General features: G+C 48.0%; 1 protein-coding gene across 1 annotated transcript in view; it reads right to left on the bottom strand.

The window, feature by feature from the left end:
• Window positions 1-667: 667 nt before the first annotated feature.
• The window catches only part of CRYZ (crystallin zeta), a 48,376-nt gene continuing 37,800 nt past the window's right edge, over window positions 668-11,243 (bottom strand). Inside the window, exon 9 of the mRNA XM_025417972.3 lies at window positions 668-5,034. Within this exon, the coding sequence (XP_025273757.1) occupies window positions 4,951-5,034 (84 nt within the window). The 3' untranslated portion in view covers window positions 668-4,950. The remainder of the gene's footprint in view (window positions 5,035-11,243) is intronic.

Here is an 11,243-nt window from a genome sequence, read left to right as displayed (position 1 = left end):
AGACCTTTTGTTCAGATTTCTGGAGGACAGTAACAGTCCTTGTCATGAAAGAAAATAAGAAACTCTTACAGCCACAGCAATAATGACAATTTTTTTAATTAATTAATTAATTTATTAATTTATTTATTTATTTATTTTTAAGATTTTATTTATTTATTCATGAGAGACACAGAGAGAGGCAGAGACACAGGCAGAGGGAGAAGCAGGCTCCATGCAGGGAGCCGGACGTGGGACTCGATGACAGGACTCAGGGATCACGACCTGAGCTAAAGGCAGATGCTAAACCACTGAGCCACAGTGTCCTTTTTTTTTTTTAAGATTTTAAGTAATGACAATTTTAATAGTTACTGGATGCATGCCATGTGCCAAGCTCCGTGCTAAAATACTTTGAGTGTCATGTCTCATACTCAAATATCATTATTTCCCCCCTTTTACAGAAAAAATTTCTGAAAAGCAAAGGATTGAAGTAATTTGCCCAGTCACCTGCTTGTTAAGTGGCGACACCTTCTCAGCAATGGCTCTCAGCCCCTGTGTTACACTGTCCCCTGCAGGATGTCTGGAAATGACACAAACGGAGGGTGTCCGCATGAGGGCAGAAGGGAACCATTTATGGAGTACTTCCAACGTGCCAACAATACATGCACGTTGCTTCGTTAAATTCTCATAATTCTTTTTTTTTCCAGTCAATGAAAGGGAAAAATTCTCATAATTCTGAGGGGAAGGTGAGGAGGTTCCATTATCCTCATAGCAAAGATAGAAAATTGAGGCCCAAAGAGACTAATGGGTGGGCCAACAAAGAAGACAATGAAATACCAACAAGGTGTTCTAGACCCACGTTGAATGATCTGCCTCCATAGCAAGCTGGTTCCAATTTAACCTCAAAAAATTATTTGCACATATAAAACATCAGGATAGCCAACTGAATTACAGTCTGTGTGAGAAATACCTGGATGGTTGCATGGAAACTCAATATACGGCAATTTTGTGATCACTGTGATCTCAAAACTAAAATGATCAATGCGATACTGGTTGACATTCTCAGATGTGCAAGTTCCTCTATATTTTGCATTGATGTGCTCACATCTGGAGCACTGAGCCTCCCTGAGTCATAGCTCAAGGGGTGTATATCATTCACTGTATTTTTCAAAATCAGAAGTGAGGTCAAAGCCCTCTGAGGCGTGCTCTGAAAGCCTTTCTCATTTGTGTTAAGGTACGGGGAGAGCATTCCCTCCTGTCGGTGACAGGTAGGTGTGGGCACGGGGAGAAATCAACACACTTACAGCTCTGTACGATGAAATCCTCACCACTGGCTCCTTCCTTCTTGCAATGAATTTTCTTTCTTATACCCTGGTCATAAGTCACAGACTAACACATATGTGTGTGTCCAGCCCTTCCCTCTGGGAACATCTAGGACTTCCGTGCAGAGTCACTCAGGGCCCCGCGGAACTCCAGGGTATAATGCTCACGTAGACCATGACATGAACGAAGCCCCTGGATACCCCTTGGTAGCCCTACTAACACGTATTGTTTTATTCTCTGCCTGTGAAACCTCTACTGAAACTAAGATAGAAATAGCCTGTTTCACCCACTCCTGGGTATTACAGTCACATTGCAAAATAAAAGAGTTACATTTAAAAATGCAATGATCAGGAAACAACAGGTATTGGCGAGGATGTGGAGAAAGGGGAACCCTCCTACACGGTTGGGGGGAATGCACACTGGGGCAGCCACTCTGGAGAACAGTATGGGGGTCCCTCAAAAAGTGAAAAATAAAACTACCCTACAACCCAGCAATTGCGCTCCCAAGTATTTACCCCAGGGATTAAAAAAAATACGGATTCAAAGGGGCGAAATGCACCCCAATGCTTATAGCAGCGTTATCAACAACAGCCAAATTATGGAAAGAATCCAAGTGTCCATCAACTGATGAATGGGTAAAGAAGATGTGGTGTACGTACCCAATGGAATATTACTCAACAAAAAGATGGAATTTTGCCATTTGCAACAACATGGATGGAGCTACAGTGTGTTATGCTAAGCGAAATGAGTCTGTCTCAGAGAAAGACAAATACCACATGATTTCACTCATATGTGGGTTTTAAGAAACAAAACAGGTGAGCATAGGGGAAAGAAAAACAAGCAAGAGAGGGAGGCAAACCGTAAGTCAGACATCTAACTGTAGAGAACAAACTGAGGTTTACTGGATGGTGGGGGGGTGGGGACGGGCTAAATGGGTGACGGGTAGTAAGGAGAGCACTTGTGACGAGCATCAGGTATTGCGTGTAAGTGACGAATCACTATATTCTACTCCTGAAATTAATGTTATTACACTGTATGTTAATTAACCAGAGTTTAGGTAAAAACCTGAAACATTAAGAAAAATAAGAAAGCTCAAATATTTGCAGAAGGTAAGAGAAAAAAATAAAATAAAAATGCAATGATCAAGCTTAAGTTTATTTAAATGGGGGATACCCTCGGAATCACTTTATAAGAGGAAACCATTAAAATAACTGGTGACATCTAAGTTAAGCATGACAGGGGGGTGGAAAGTATCAGCACCATCAAACGTCTAAAACAGCCTGAGAAATAAATAAAAATCTTAAAAAAAAAAAAAAAAAAAAAAGGGCAGTCCCTGTGGCACAGCGGTTTGGCGCTGCCTGCAGCCTGGGGTGTGATCCTGGAGGCCCGGCCTTGCCTTCTGGAAACGCCTTCTGGGACTTTTTTTTTTTTTTTTTCCAAAAAAGCTAAAAAGCCAGACTGTTTGGGGTGGAATTTTCTGAGTTTTTAGGACATTATCAGGCTGAACAAAAATTATCTGTGGTTGGAGATCTGCCCACTGGCTTCTAACTCGGGGCTGCAGGAAGGCCGGTCCTTCCCAGGGGGGTGCTGGGGGGCCCGTGCCCCCAAGTCCGTGTCCACGAGAGCCTGCAGACACCTGCAACTGGAGATGAAGGAGGTGCAGACCACTCTGGGGTGGGAAGGTCTGAGGGAGCCTGGAGGGCGGCCCCCCGACGTGAGATCGCTGGGCAGGGCCTCAAGGATGACCTGCTGCCCCTCGCCGTCCTGCTGGAGGCCCTGAGTGTTCCTTTGTCGACACCCTAACGGCCCGGGAAGGCCCCTGGGCCCGCAGGCAAGCCTGGCCCCTGTAGAAGGCACTAGAATTCTCCCGAAGGGTAGACCCAGATTCTCAAAGCCGAAGGGGAAGATCATTCGGAAAGGGAGAGCATTCATAGAAAGGGGGTTCAGCAGAGCTGCAGCTGGAGAGAACGCGGGGGGACCCTCCTGAATGCTGTCCTTCCCTGGAGGCCACATCCCGTCACGTTGGCCCAGAGGGGTCTCGGCCTTTCCCTGACCAAGGTGCAGCCCGAGAGCAGCCCTGTGCTCAGAGGCAACCCCGACCCCCCTGGCACGCCCGCCAGTTTTGGTAGAAGTTTGGTTTAGCCCAGCGCGCGGGGAGCCCCGAAACAAGGGACAGGCGCGGCCCGACCGGCTGGCTGAGCGGGGAGCGGTGTCCCCCAAGAGGAAAGGGACAAAGCGCAGCACTGGGGATGCGCGTGGGGTGTGGCGGTGACGGGGCTTGACAGCAGCGTGATCCACGACCGCGGCGCTTCCCACGGCACAGGCCGAGCCCCGGGCAGGCCGCCCTGTCCTCCTCGGAGCCACAGGCAGCGCCGGAGACACTGTCCTTACCTACTTAGCCACAGCCCGACACCCTCTGCGCCTCAGAGATCCATGGACGGGGAGGCCGGCCCAGGCCAGGTGGCAGGTGGGTGACAGGCAGGTCACCGGCAGGCCCTGCGCCACCCGGCTGTCGCCGAGCGAGGATGGTCAGTGACGCCCAAGGCCTGTGGACACCTGGGTGAGGCCATGTGGCCGGTCCTCTCCAGAGCGCGTTGGTGTCAGCAGATGGCAGGCCCCCACCCGCCTGGGGCAGGCCACCCCCGACTGGTGCTACCCGGGCCTCTACGCCTCCCTGGGGCAGGCCAGCCCTGACAGGTGCCACTTGGGCCTCCACCCTCCCTGGGACAGGCAGGCCCCGACGGGTGCCACGTGGGCCTCCACCCACCCTAGGGCAGGCCACCCCTGACACGTGCCATGTGGGCCCACCCTGTGCTGGGGACAGGCCACCCCCGATGGGTGCCACACGGGCCTCCACCCGCCCTGGAGCAGGCCACCCCCGACGGGTGCCACCCGGGCCTCCAGCCGACCTGACGGGTGCCACCCGGGCCTCCACCCCGCCCTGGGGCAGGCCGCCCTGACAGGTGCCACGCTGGAGCACGGGAGGGCACACACCGGAGGGTGCGCACCCAGTCGCCACACCGTTTCCCAGTCGGGCCCCCGTGCAGCCTGACAATGAGGCCGGGCGAAGCCGAGCTGACGGTGCCAGCTGCTCCAGGCAAACCGGGCAAGCGACCTCGGAGCTCCGCAGTGGCCCAGTGTCCGTGCCCCTGCAGTCCGCGACCCGGGGACAGGTCCTCCGCTTTGCTTCTCTGTGGTTCTCCGAGGCCCCCCACGCGGCTCAGTATCTGAACAAGAAGCAACAACCTGTATTAATAAATCCAGCTTATTTGGGGGAAGCTGACAGGCGGGATTTGGGGAGACAAAGCGTCCGGTTGCAGATAAAGGCCCAAGTGCGGGAGGCCCGCGGCCCAGGCTCCTCCGTGGAACGCCAGGTGGAGGTCAGCCCACCGCCTCCCCGAACAGCGGTCACGTCGCTCCGCGGAAAACATCGAGCAGCAACAGTGGCAAACGCGTCAAGGAGTGGAGCTACTAATCAGCCGGCGACGCAATATTTGCCCTGCCTTTTTAGTAACCGGCAATAGTTTCAGTTCAACAGCCATGGAAATAATGAAATTTTGCAGAAGGGCGCAAGAAAATCCACGGGAGTTCTAATCCATTGCACAGACTGCTAATATTCGAACAGCGTCTGTGTGATACTGATCCAAATTTCTACAATTTTTTTTTTTTTTTGGATGAAAGTTGAATGTCTTGAATTATCTGGTTTCTTTTAGCAGCAAATGCCGCAAATATGACCTACAGGAAGAAAAAGGACAAATAAAAGGATCAACTTGAGAACGTATCCTGCTGTTAGGGTTCGCTCTCTGTGCCTTAAGCTGAGTAAGATCTTGGAATTTCCTCACTCCTCCATTGTTTTATTTTATTTTATTTTATTTTATTTTATTTTATTTATTTTATTTTATTTTATTTTATTTTATTTTATTTTATTTTACTATTTCTTTTTCACCCGGGGCCACATGACGTTCATTAGAATAATAACCCTCTTGACTCCAGTGGGTACATGGGAGAAAACATATCTTGCCTGTCCCAATCCAATTATTTCTGGAATGGAAATCACCAACTACTAAACGAGTTATAATTCTGTTCATGTGTTGAAACCGATAACCTCAGACAGAGAGATTGCTAATATCGTCAGGCATAAGAACTGACCTTAATTTATTTGGTAGACGGTTATTGAGAACACATCCAGGGCAAGGGGATTCCTGCCGTCTCAAAGTGGGGTCTTCCCAAACCAGTTTGACCCTTTTCAGGAAAAACAGCCTCATCTCTTCACCCCGTAAGGTCTCAAAGGCAGAGGTAGTCTTGTTCTGGTGGCAAATACTCTTCTACATCTTTTCCCTCCAAAAGGAAGCTTCACCCGGCGTCTACTGGTTGCCAACACACCCAGAGCTCCCCTAGAAGAACTCATTCAACTCCGCGCCGTCGCAAGGCATCTAGAAGCTGAGACCCACCAGTTCTGAGGAAGCCCACCCCTTGCGAAGATCCTTCAGGGTTAGGGACGGGTACCTACAACCATGCTGCCCGTTCTCTAGGGGGTGTTTATTGGAACCCGGTGGCAGGCCCAGGAAAGAAAGGGGACACGGGTAGGCGGGGGCCGTGGCTGCAGTTCATTGACTGGGGGAGAGTCTGGCCCCAGTGGATGGAATCCGAGGTGTGCTTTCATTTTTTTTTTTTTAAGATTTTATGTATTTGGGGATCCCTGGGTGGCTCGGTTTAGCACCTGCCTTTGGCCCAGGGCGTGATCCTGGAGACCCGGGATCGAGTCCCACATCGGGCTCCCTGCATGGAGCCTGCATCTCCCTCCTCCTGTGTCTCTGCCTCTCTCTATATCTATGTCTATCATAAATAAATAAATAAATAAATAAATAAATAAATAAATAAATCTAAAAAAAAAAGATTTTATGTATTTATTCATGAGAGACACAGGCAGAGGGAGAAGCAGGCTCCCCGGGGGGACCCAGATGTGGGACTCGATCCTGGGCCTCCAGGATCATGCCCTGAGCCGCCCAGGCGTCCCCAGAGGCGTGACTTGGTGTCGAGTCCCGCGCTCACCTGCCCCGGCGAGATGCTCAATACTTGTCCCCCCACTTCCCTCCTGCGAGACCACTTTATGTGAATGTAGCATTTTAATCTGTTTACACGCGTCCTCTTATTTGGTGCTCACGACGCTGGAGATAAGCTCTATCTTCTGTTTGGCGACACGGATGGCCTGACAGGTCAGGTCTACGCGGCCCTAGGTCCCACGGCCAGCATGTTTTAGGATCCGTAACCTTCTGACTTGGAAGGCCTTCTCACCTTGGCGACCGTGTGACTCCAAGGGCGCTCGCCCCCCGCTAGCGCTCTGAGCACCTGGCCACTCTCTGGCTTGAAGCTCTCTTCACTGTGTCCTCGCACCCTCAAGGCGCTGATCTTCCCTCTTCCGCTTGCTTCCCCTTCGTGGCTGATGTTCACCGAGCCATGGGCAAGGGTTCCCCACGCAGCACCTCGAGCTCTTCCAAGTCAAAGAAACCCGGCAAACAAGGCGCCTTCCATTCTGGGCCTCAGTTTCCCTTTCAGCACTTCTCAAATACCAAACACAATTTGCATTTTGCTAGAGGTGGAAAGGATCCATGGTGTAGCCGAAGCTGTGATGGGGCCCTCACCCTGCTGGGGTGTGGACTTCGTGCTTCGCATTTTTCCTGTGTTCTTCACTTGATGCCCTAGCTTGAATTTTTACCTAGAATTTCATTCTAATCATTATATATATATAATATATGTGGAGATATATATATATATAAATATATTAGAGACTTCCTTTTTAATTTGGCAATTTCAGTTGGAACGCTGGGCTTGGGAAAAAAAATGTTCACGGAAAAACTGAAGGTTAAATCAGTTTTATTCTGTAAACAGTGCCTAAATTATCATCTCCTTCCCATAACAACCCAATTAATACGTTAGAGCGAAGCTGGAAAAGCCAAAACCGGTGCTGAAAACGTAGAGTTAGTGTGACACCGTCTGGTGAGGAACATACTGCATTTCATCAACAGCAGCAAAACCTAATTCAGACGAGGGTCCCCCAGAGAGCTTTTATTCCAACAAATCCACCTTTAGTGAGTACCTGGTGTTGTCTCAGGCCCTGGGGCGACGGACAGGGGACTGAATGAGTCATACACCCAACCATCTAACCACCCCTTGGGGAAGAAAGATCTCTTATCTACACACCTATCCTTGATGACAATCAAGGATGTCAGCTCTTACAGTTAGGCTGGGTGTTCCTAAGGTGCTATGGGGACGGGGCACCTGGGGGGCCCAGGGGTTGAGCGTCTGCCTTGGGCTCAGGGCGTGACCCTGGATTCCCGGAATCAAGCCCCACATGGGGCTCCCTGCATGGAGCCTGCTTCTCCCTCTGCCTGTGTCTCTGCCTCTCTTTCGGTGTCTCTCATGAATAAATAAATAAAATCTTTTTAAAAAAAACCCAAAAACACACAAGATGCTAGGGGGGCCCGCAGAGCCATGGGCCGCATAGATCAAGGACAGCCTCACAGAGGCGGTGACCCCGAAGTCTTGAAGGATGAGCCGTTTTCATGAGGCGACAAGGTAGGAGGTGGGCATGCAGTGGGGAAAGTGTCAGCCAGGGGAACGGGGGCAGCACGCGGGCAAGGCTGAGAGGCTGGCAGTGTGTGTGCACCGACCAGAAGTTATTTCAGGCTCCCGGGGAAGACAGAGCATGGGCATGGGGAGAGCTGTGGCTAAGACCAGACAAGGGCCTCAACCCCAAAGGCTCTGGAAGCTTAGGTTAAGAAGTGTGGGTTCCACGATCCAGGCTGCGGGGACCCCCTGGAGATGTCAGCACGACAGGGAGAGGATCAGATTTTCCCACTAGAGCAGTCAGCCTGGCTCCAGGGAGGAGGGTGGGAGGACGACTAGTTCCTGTGCTGGCCAGGTAGGAAGCTGTTAACATTGAAGAGAGGCTGACCTGGGCTGGGAAGGCGGGTGGGGTGGGGAGGGGGGTGCACAGTGCTTTAGGAAGGGGCATCGGCCGCCAGCCGTGTGAGAGAACGTTGACATGCAGGCTCTGAGAAAAAAAGAAGGATTATGGGTTTATGCTTATATAGCCCCAAATGAAAGGGATATTTCTTTTCCTTAAACAAAGAGAGAAAGCCCCACCTTTTAATGCGGATGTCTTCCTTCTCTTTGTGTGTGGTCTTCGGAAAGAGTTAAAATATTTCTCATCATATGAGAGGATAATTGCTCCACAATCCAAGCATGCAATTTTACAAACTAAATTTGGAGACTTTCAAAAAAATATTGATCGCACCTGAAAACATTTAATGAATGCAATTTGGAAACAAGGGCCCAGAGACACCAATTTGAATCAACAGTGCTTAAATACTCCCATAAAAAAAAAAAAAAAAAGACCCACCCAGGGCCTTGGGAAATTTGAAATAAAACTATAATGTGTTTTCAAAGGAAGGTTTGAAATTTTTAGGTGAACAGCTATAATTATAAATTGAAATTAAATATAATGCAAAGGAGGCCACGACTTCCCTTGCTGTCAGAACAAATCTAAGGAATACTTTGTGTCCTGGGATGCCTGGGTGGCTTCCTTGTTAGGTGTCAGCCTTCAGCTCAGGTCATGATCCCCAGGTCCCGGGATCCAGCCCCACATGAGGCTCGCTGCTCACGGGGAGCCTGCTTCTCCCTCTCTTCCCGGCTCGTGCTCTCTCACTCTCTCTCCCTCAAATAAATAAATAAAATCTTTTCTTTTTTAATAAAAAAGCATCCCTTGTGTCCACCGAGTATCAGACAAGGGCATACGCTTATTCCCTACATAAACCACTTTCTGCTTACGTAGCAGAGGTTTTTACCTCCGTATCCAAATGCTAATGGATACATTTTTTTTTTTTTCATCTAACTCAGATTTCAAATCTAAACATTTCCACTGATCTGAAAGGCTCCCTGTGACCCTGCTGGTGTTATCTTCTGTTACCCTCCCACCCCCTCACTCCACCCTGGTCGGAGCACCTCGGCCCTCCCGAAATGCACCACAGATGTTCCTCAGGGCTTCTGCACCTGCTATTCCTTCTGCCTGGAAAGCTCTGTGTCCAGCTCTCTATCTGCACAGCTGACCTCCTCCTTTCCCTTAGGTCCCTCATGCGAACATCACCTTCATCGGAAGCTTCCCCTGACCACACCACCTAAAGCAGCCCCTGCTCTCAACATTCTCTTGCCCTTTACTCCTCATGACTTCTCCGTGTGGCTCTTACCATCCCTCGACACCCCATGTACTTCACCTGTTGGTTTATCATTGCCTCTCTCCACCCAAATCCAAATGCTACGAAGCCACAGCCGCTGATGTAAAACTCAGGGTAGAGAACAGTGCCTGGTTCAGAGCAGGGGCTTAACAAATATGTCAAATGAATGATGTTTATTTGAAGAATTTATTAAGTTTTTAGTCCGATGGGCGAGCTAGAGGTTTTCCATCAATTTACCAACCACCTGCTATGTGGCAGGTACTGTTCTCTACCTTTCATGAGACAAAAGACCACCCGTGGATCCCTGGATAAACAGAGCCGTGGGAGTCAGACAAGTCGTCGGTTGATAAATATTGTCAATTATTACTACGAAAAAGCCGGAAAAAAAAAACAAACCAGATAACTGCAATCCATGTGCTCAACATATATTTATTGAGTGCCTAATGGAAGAGAGCTAAGTTTCTTTGCAGGCTTTTTTGGTGCCAACATTGTATGAAGGCATAGAAAGGTGCATCTAATAGATTTTTTATAGAACAACCAATAAGATAACTAGTATCCCTGACTGAGAACCATGAAACTTGAAACTCCTAAAGGCCCAAGGTTGCCACACTAGGGAAAGATGAAGGCTAGACCACGTCTGGGTTTGTCTCACTCCGTAGTGGTTGTTCTGCTAAAGGAACCAAGAGAAAAACATCTAACCTATTAGTGGGGTCAGAAGAGCCTTCCAAGGTACTTGCATCCAAGCAATGTGCTAGAATTGGGCAAGAGGGCAGGGGAGGGCGTGCTGAGCTGGGTGGACAACACGTGTGGAGGATTGCGACATCGCACTTCCCATAGAGAAAGAAACTTCTGGGCCTTTGTTTTCACTAATAAAGTAGGTTAAAATTTTGGCTTTCAGAATTACCGAAATACAACAATACAACACACACACGCTCCCCATTATACACAATAGCAAAATCAATTTAATATGTGATGTAACTCAATCCTGCAATGCAAATAATGAGCATGAAGGAATAATATCAACACAAGATTGAGGGAGATCTAGTATTCCAGATTTTAACAAAAGGGATGTGATTGCCTATAAACGACATTTTCCATTTATAGCATATAATTAAATAACTTATGTGGCAATTAAATTACATGCCAATTAAATAGAATTGCAAGCTTTAATAAAACAAGTTAAAAACAAGTGGAAGTTATTGCTGAAGCACATCAATTGCCTTTTTCCTATCAAGTTGAATTGACATTTAAAAATTAATACTTACCTGTGTTAGGCACTTTGTATATTTAGAATATAAGTTTAAGAATTAGGCTGTCCAAGGTTTTCAAGCTAAAATTAAATAAGGTTAAGAGGTCTGGATGCTTGTTTCATTCAAATAAAATAATAAAGGAAAGTAAATGTTTTAATGGATCGATTTTACTTTTATTTTCTTTAAAAAAAAAATCCCTTTTCTTTTTTTTCCCTCTCTTCATCATCCAAAGTGAGATTTTCTTTGAAGCAAGATGGCAAGTACCCAGAGCTGAGCTTTGACAGTATATAAAGCCAACTTTTTTGTACTTGATCCAAATGTTAAATCTGCAATTTACAGTTAATGTACCAATATGTTTACATATCTCTGTGGGTTCTTCTGCAATACAGTTTAAACTTCATATATATACATATATACATAATATGCACTATATATACGTGTGTGTGTGTGTGTGTAATAC

This window comes from Canis lupus, chromosome 6, assembly GCF_003254725.2.
Source record: "Canis lupus dingo isolate Sandy chromosome 6, ASM325472v2, whole genome shotgun sequence".
In the NCBI taxonomy this organism is placed as follows: Eukaryota; Metazoa; Chordata; class Mammalia; order Carnivora; family Canidae; genus Canis; species Canis lupus.
This window is presented reverse-complemented; position numbering and strand designations above follow the sequence as displayed.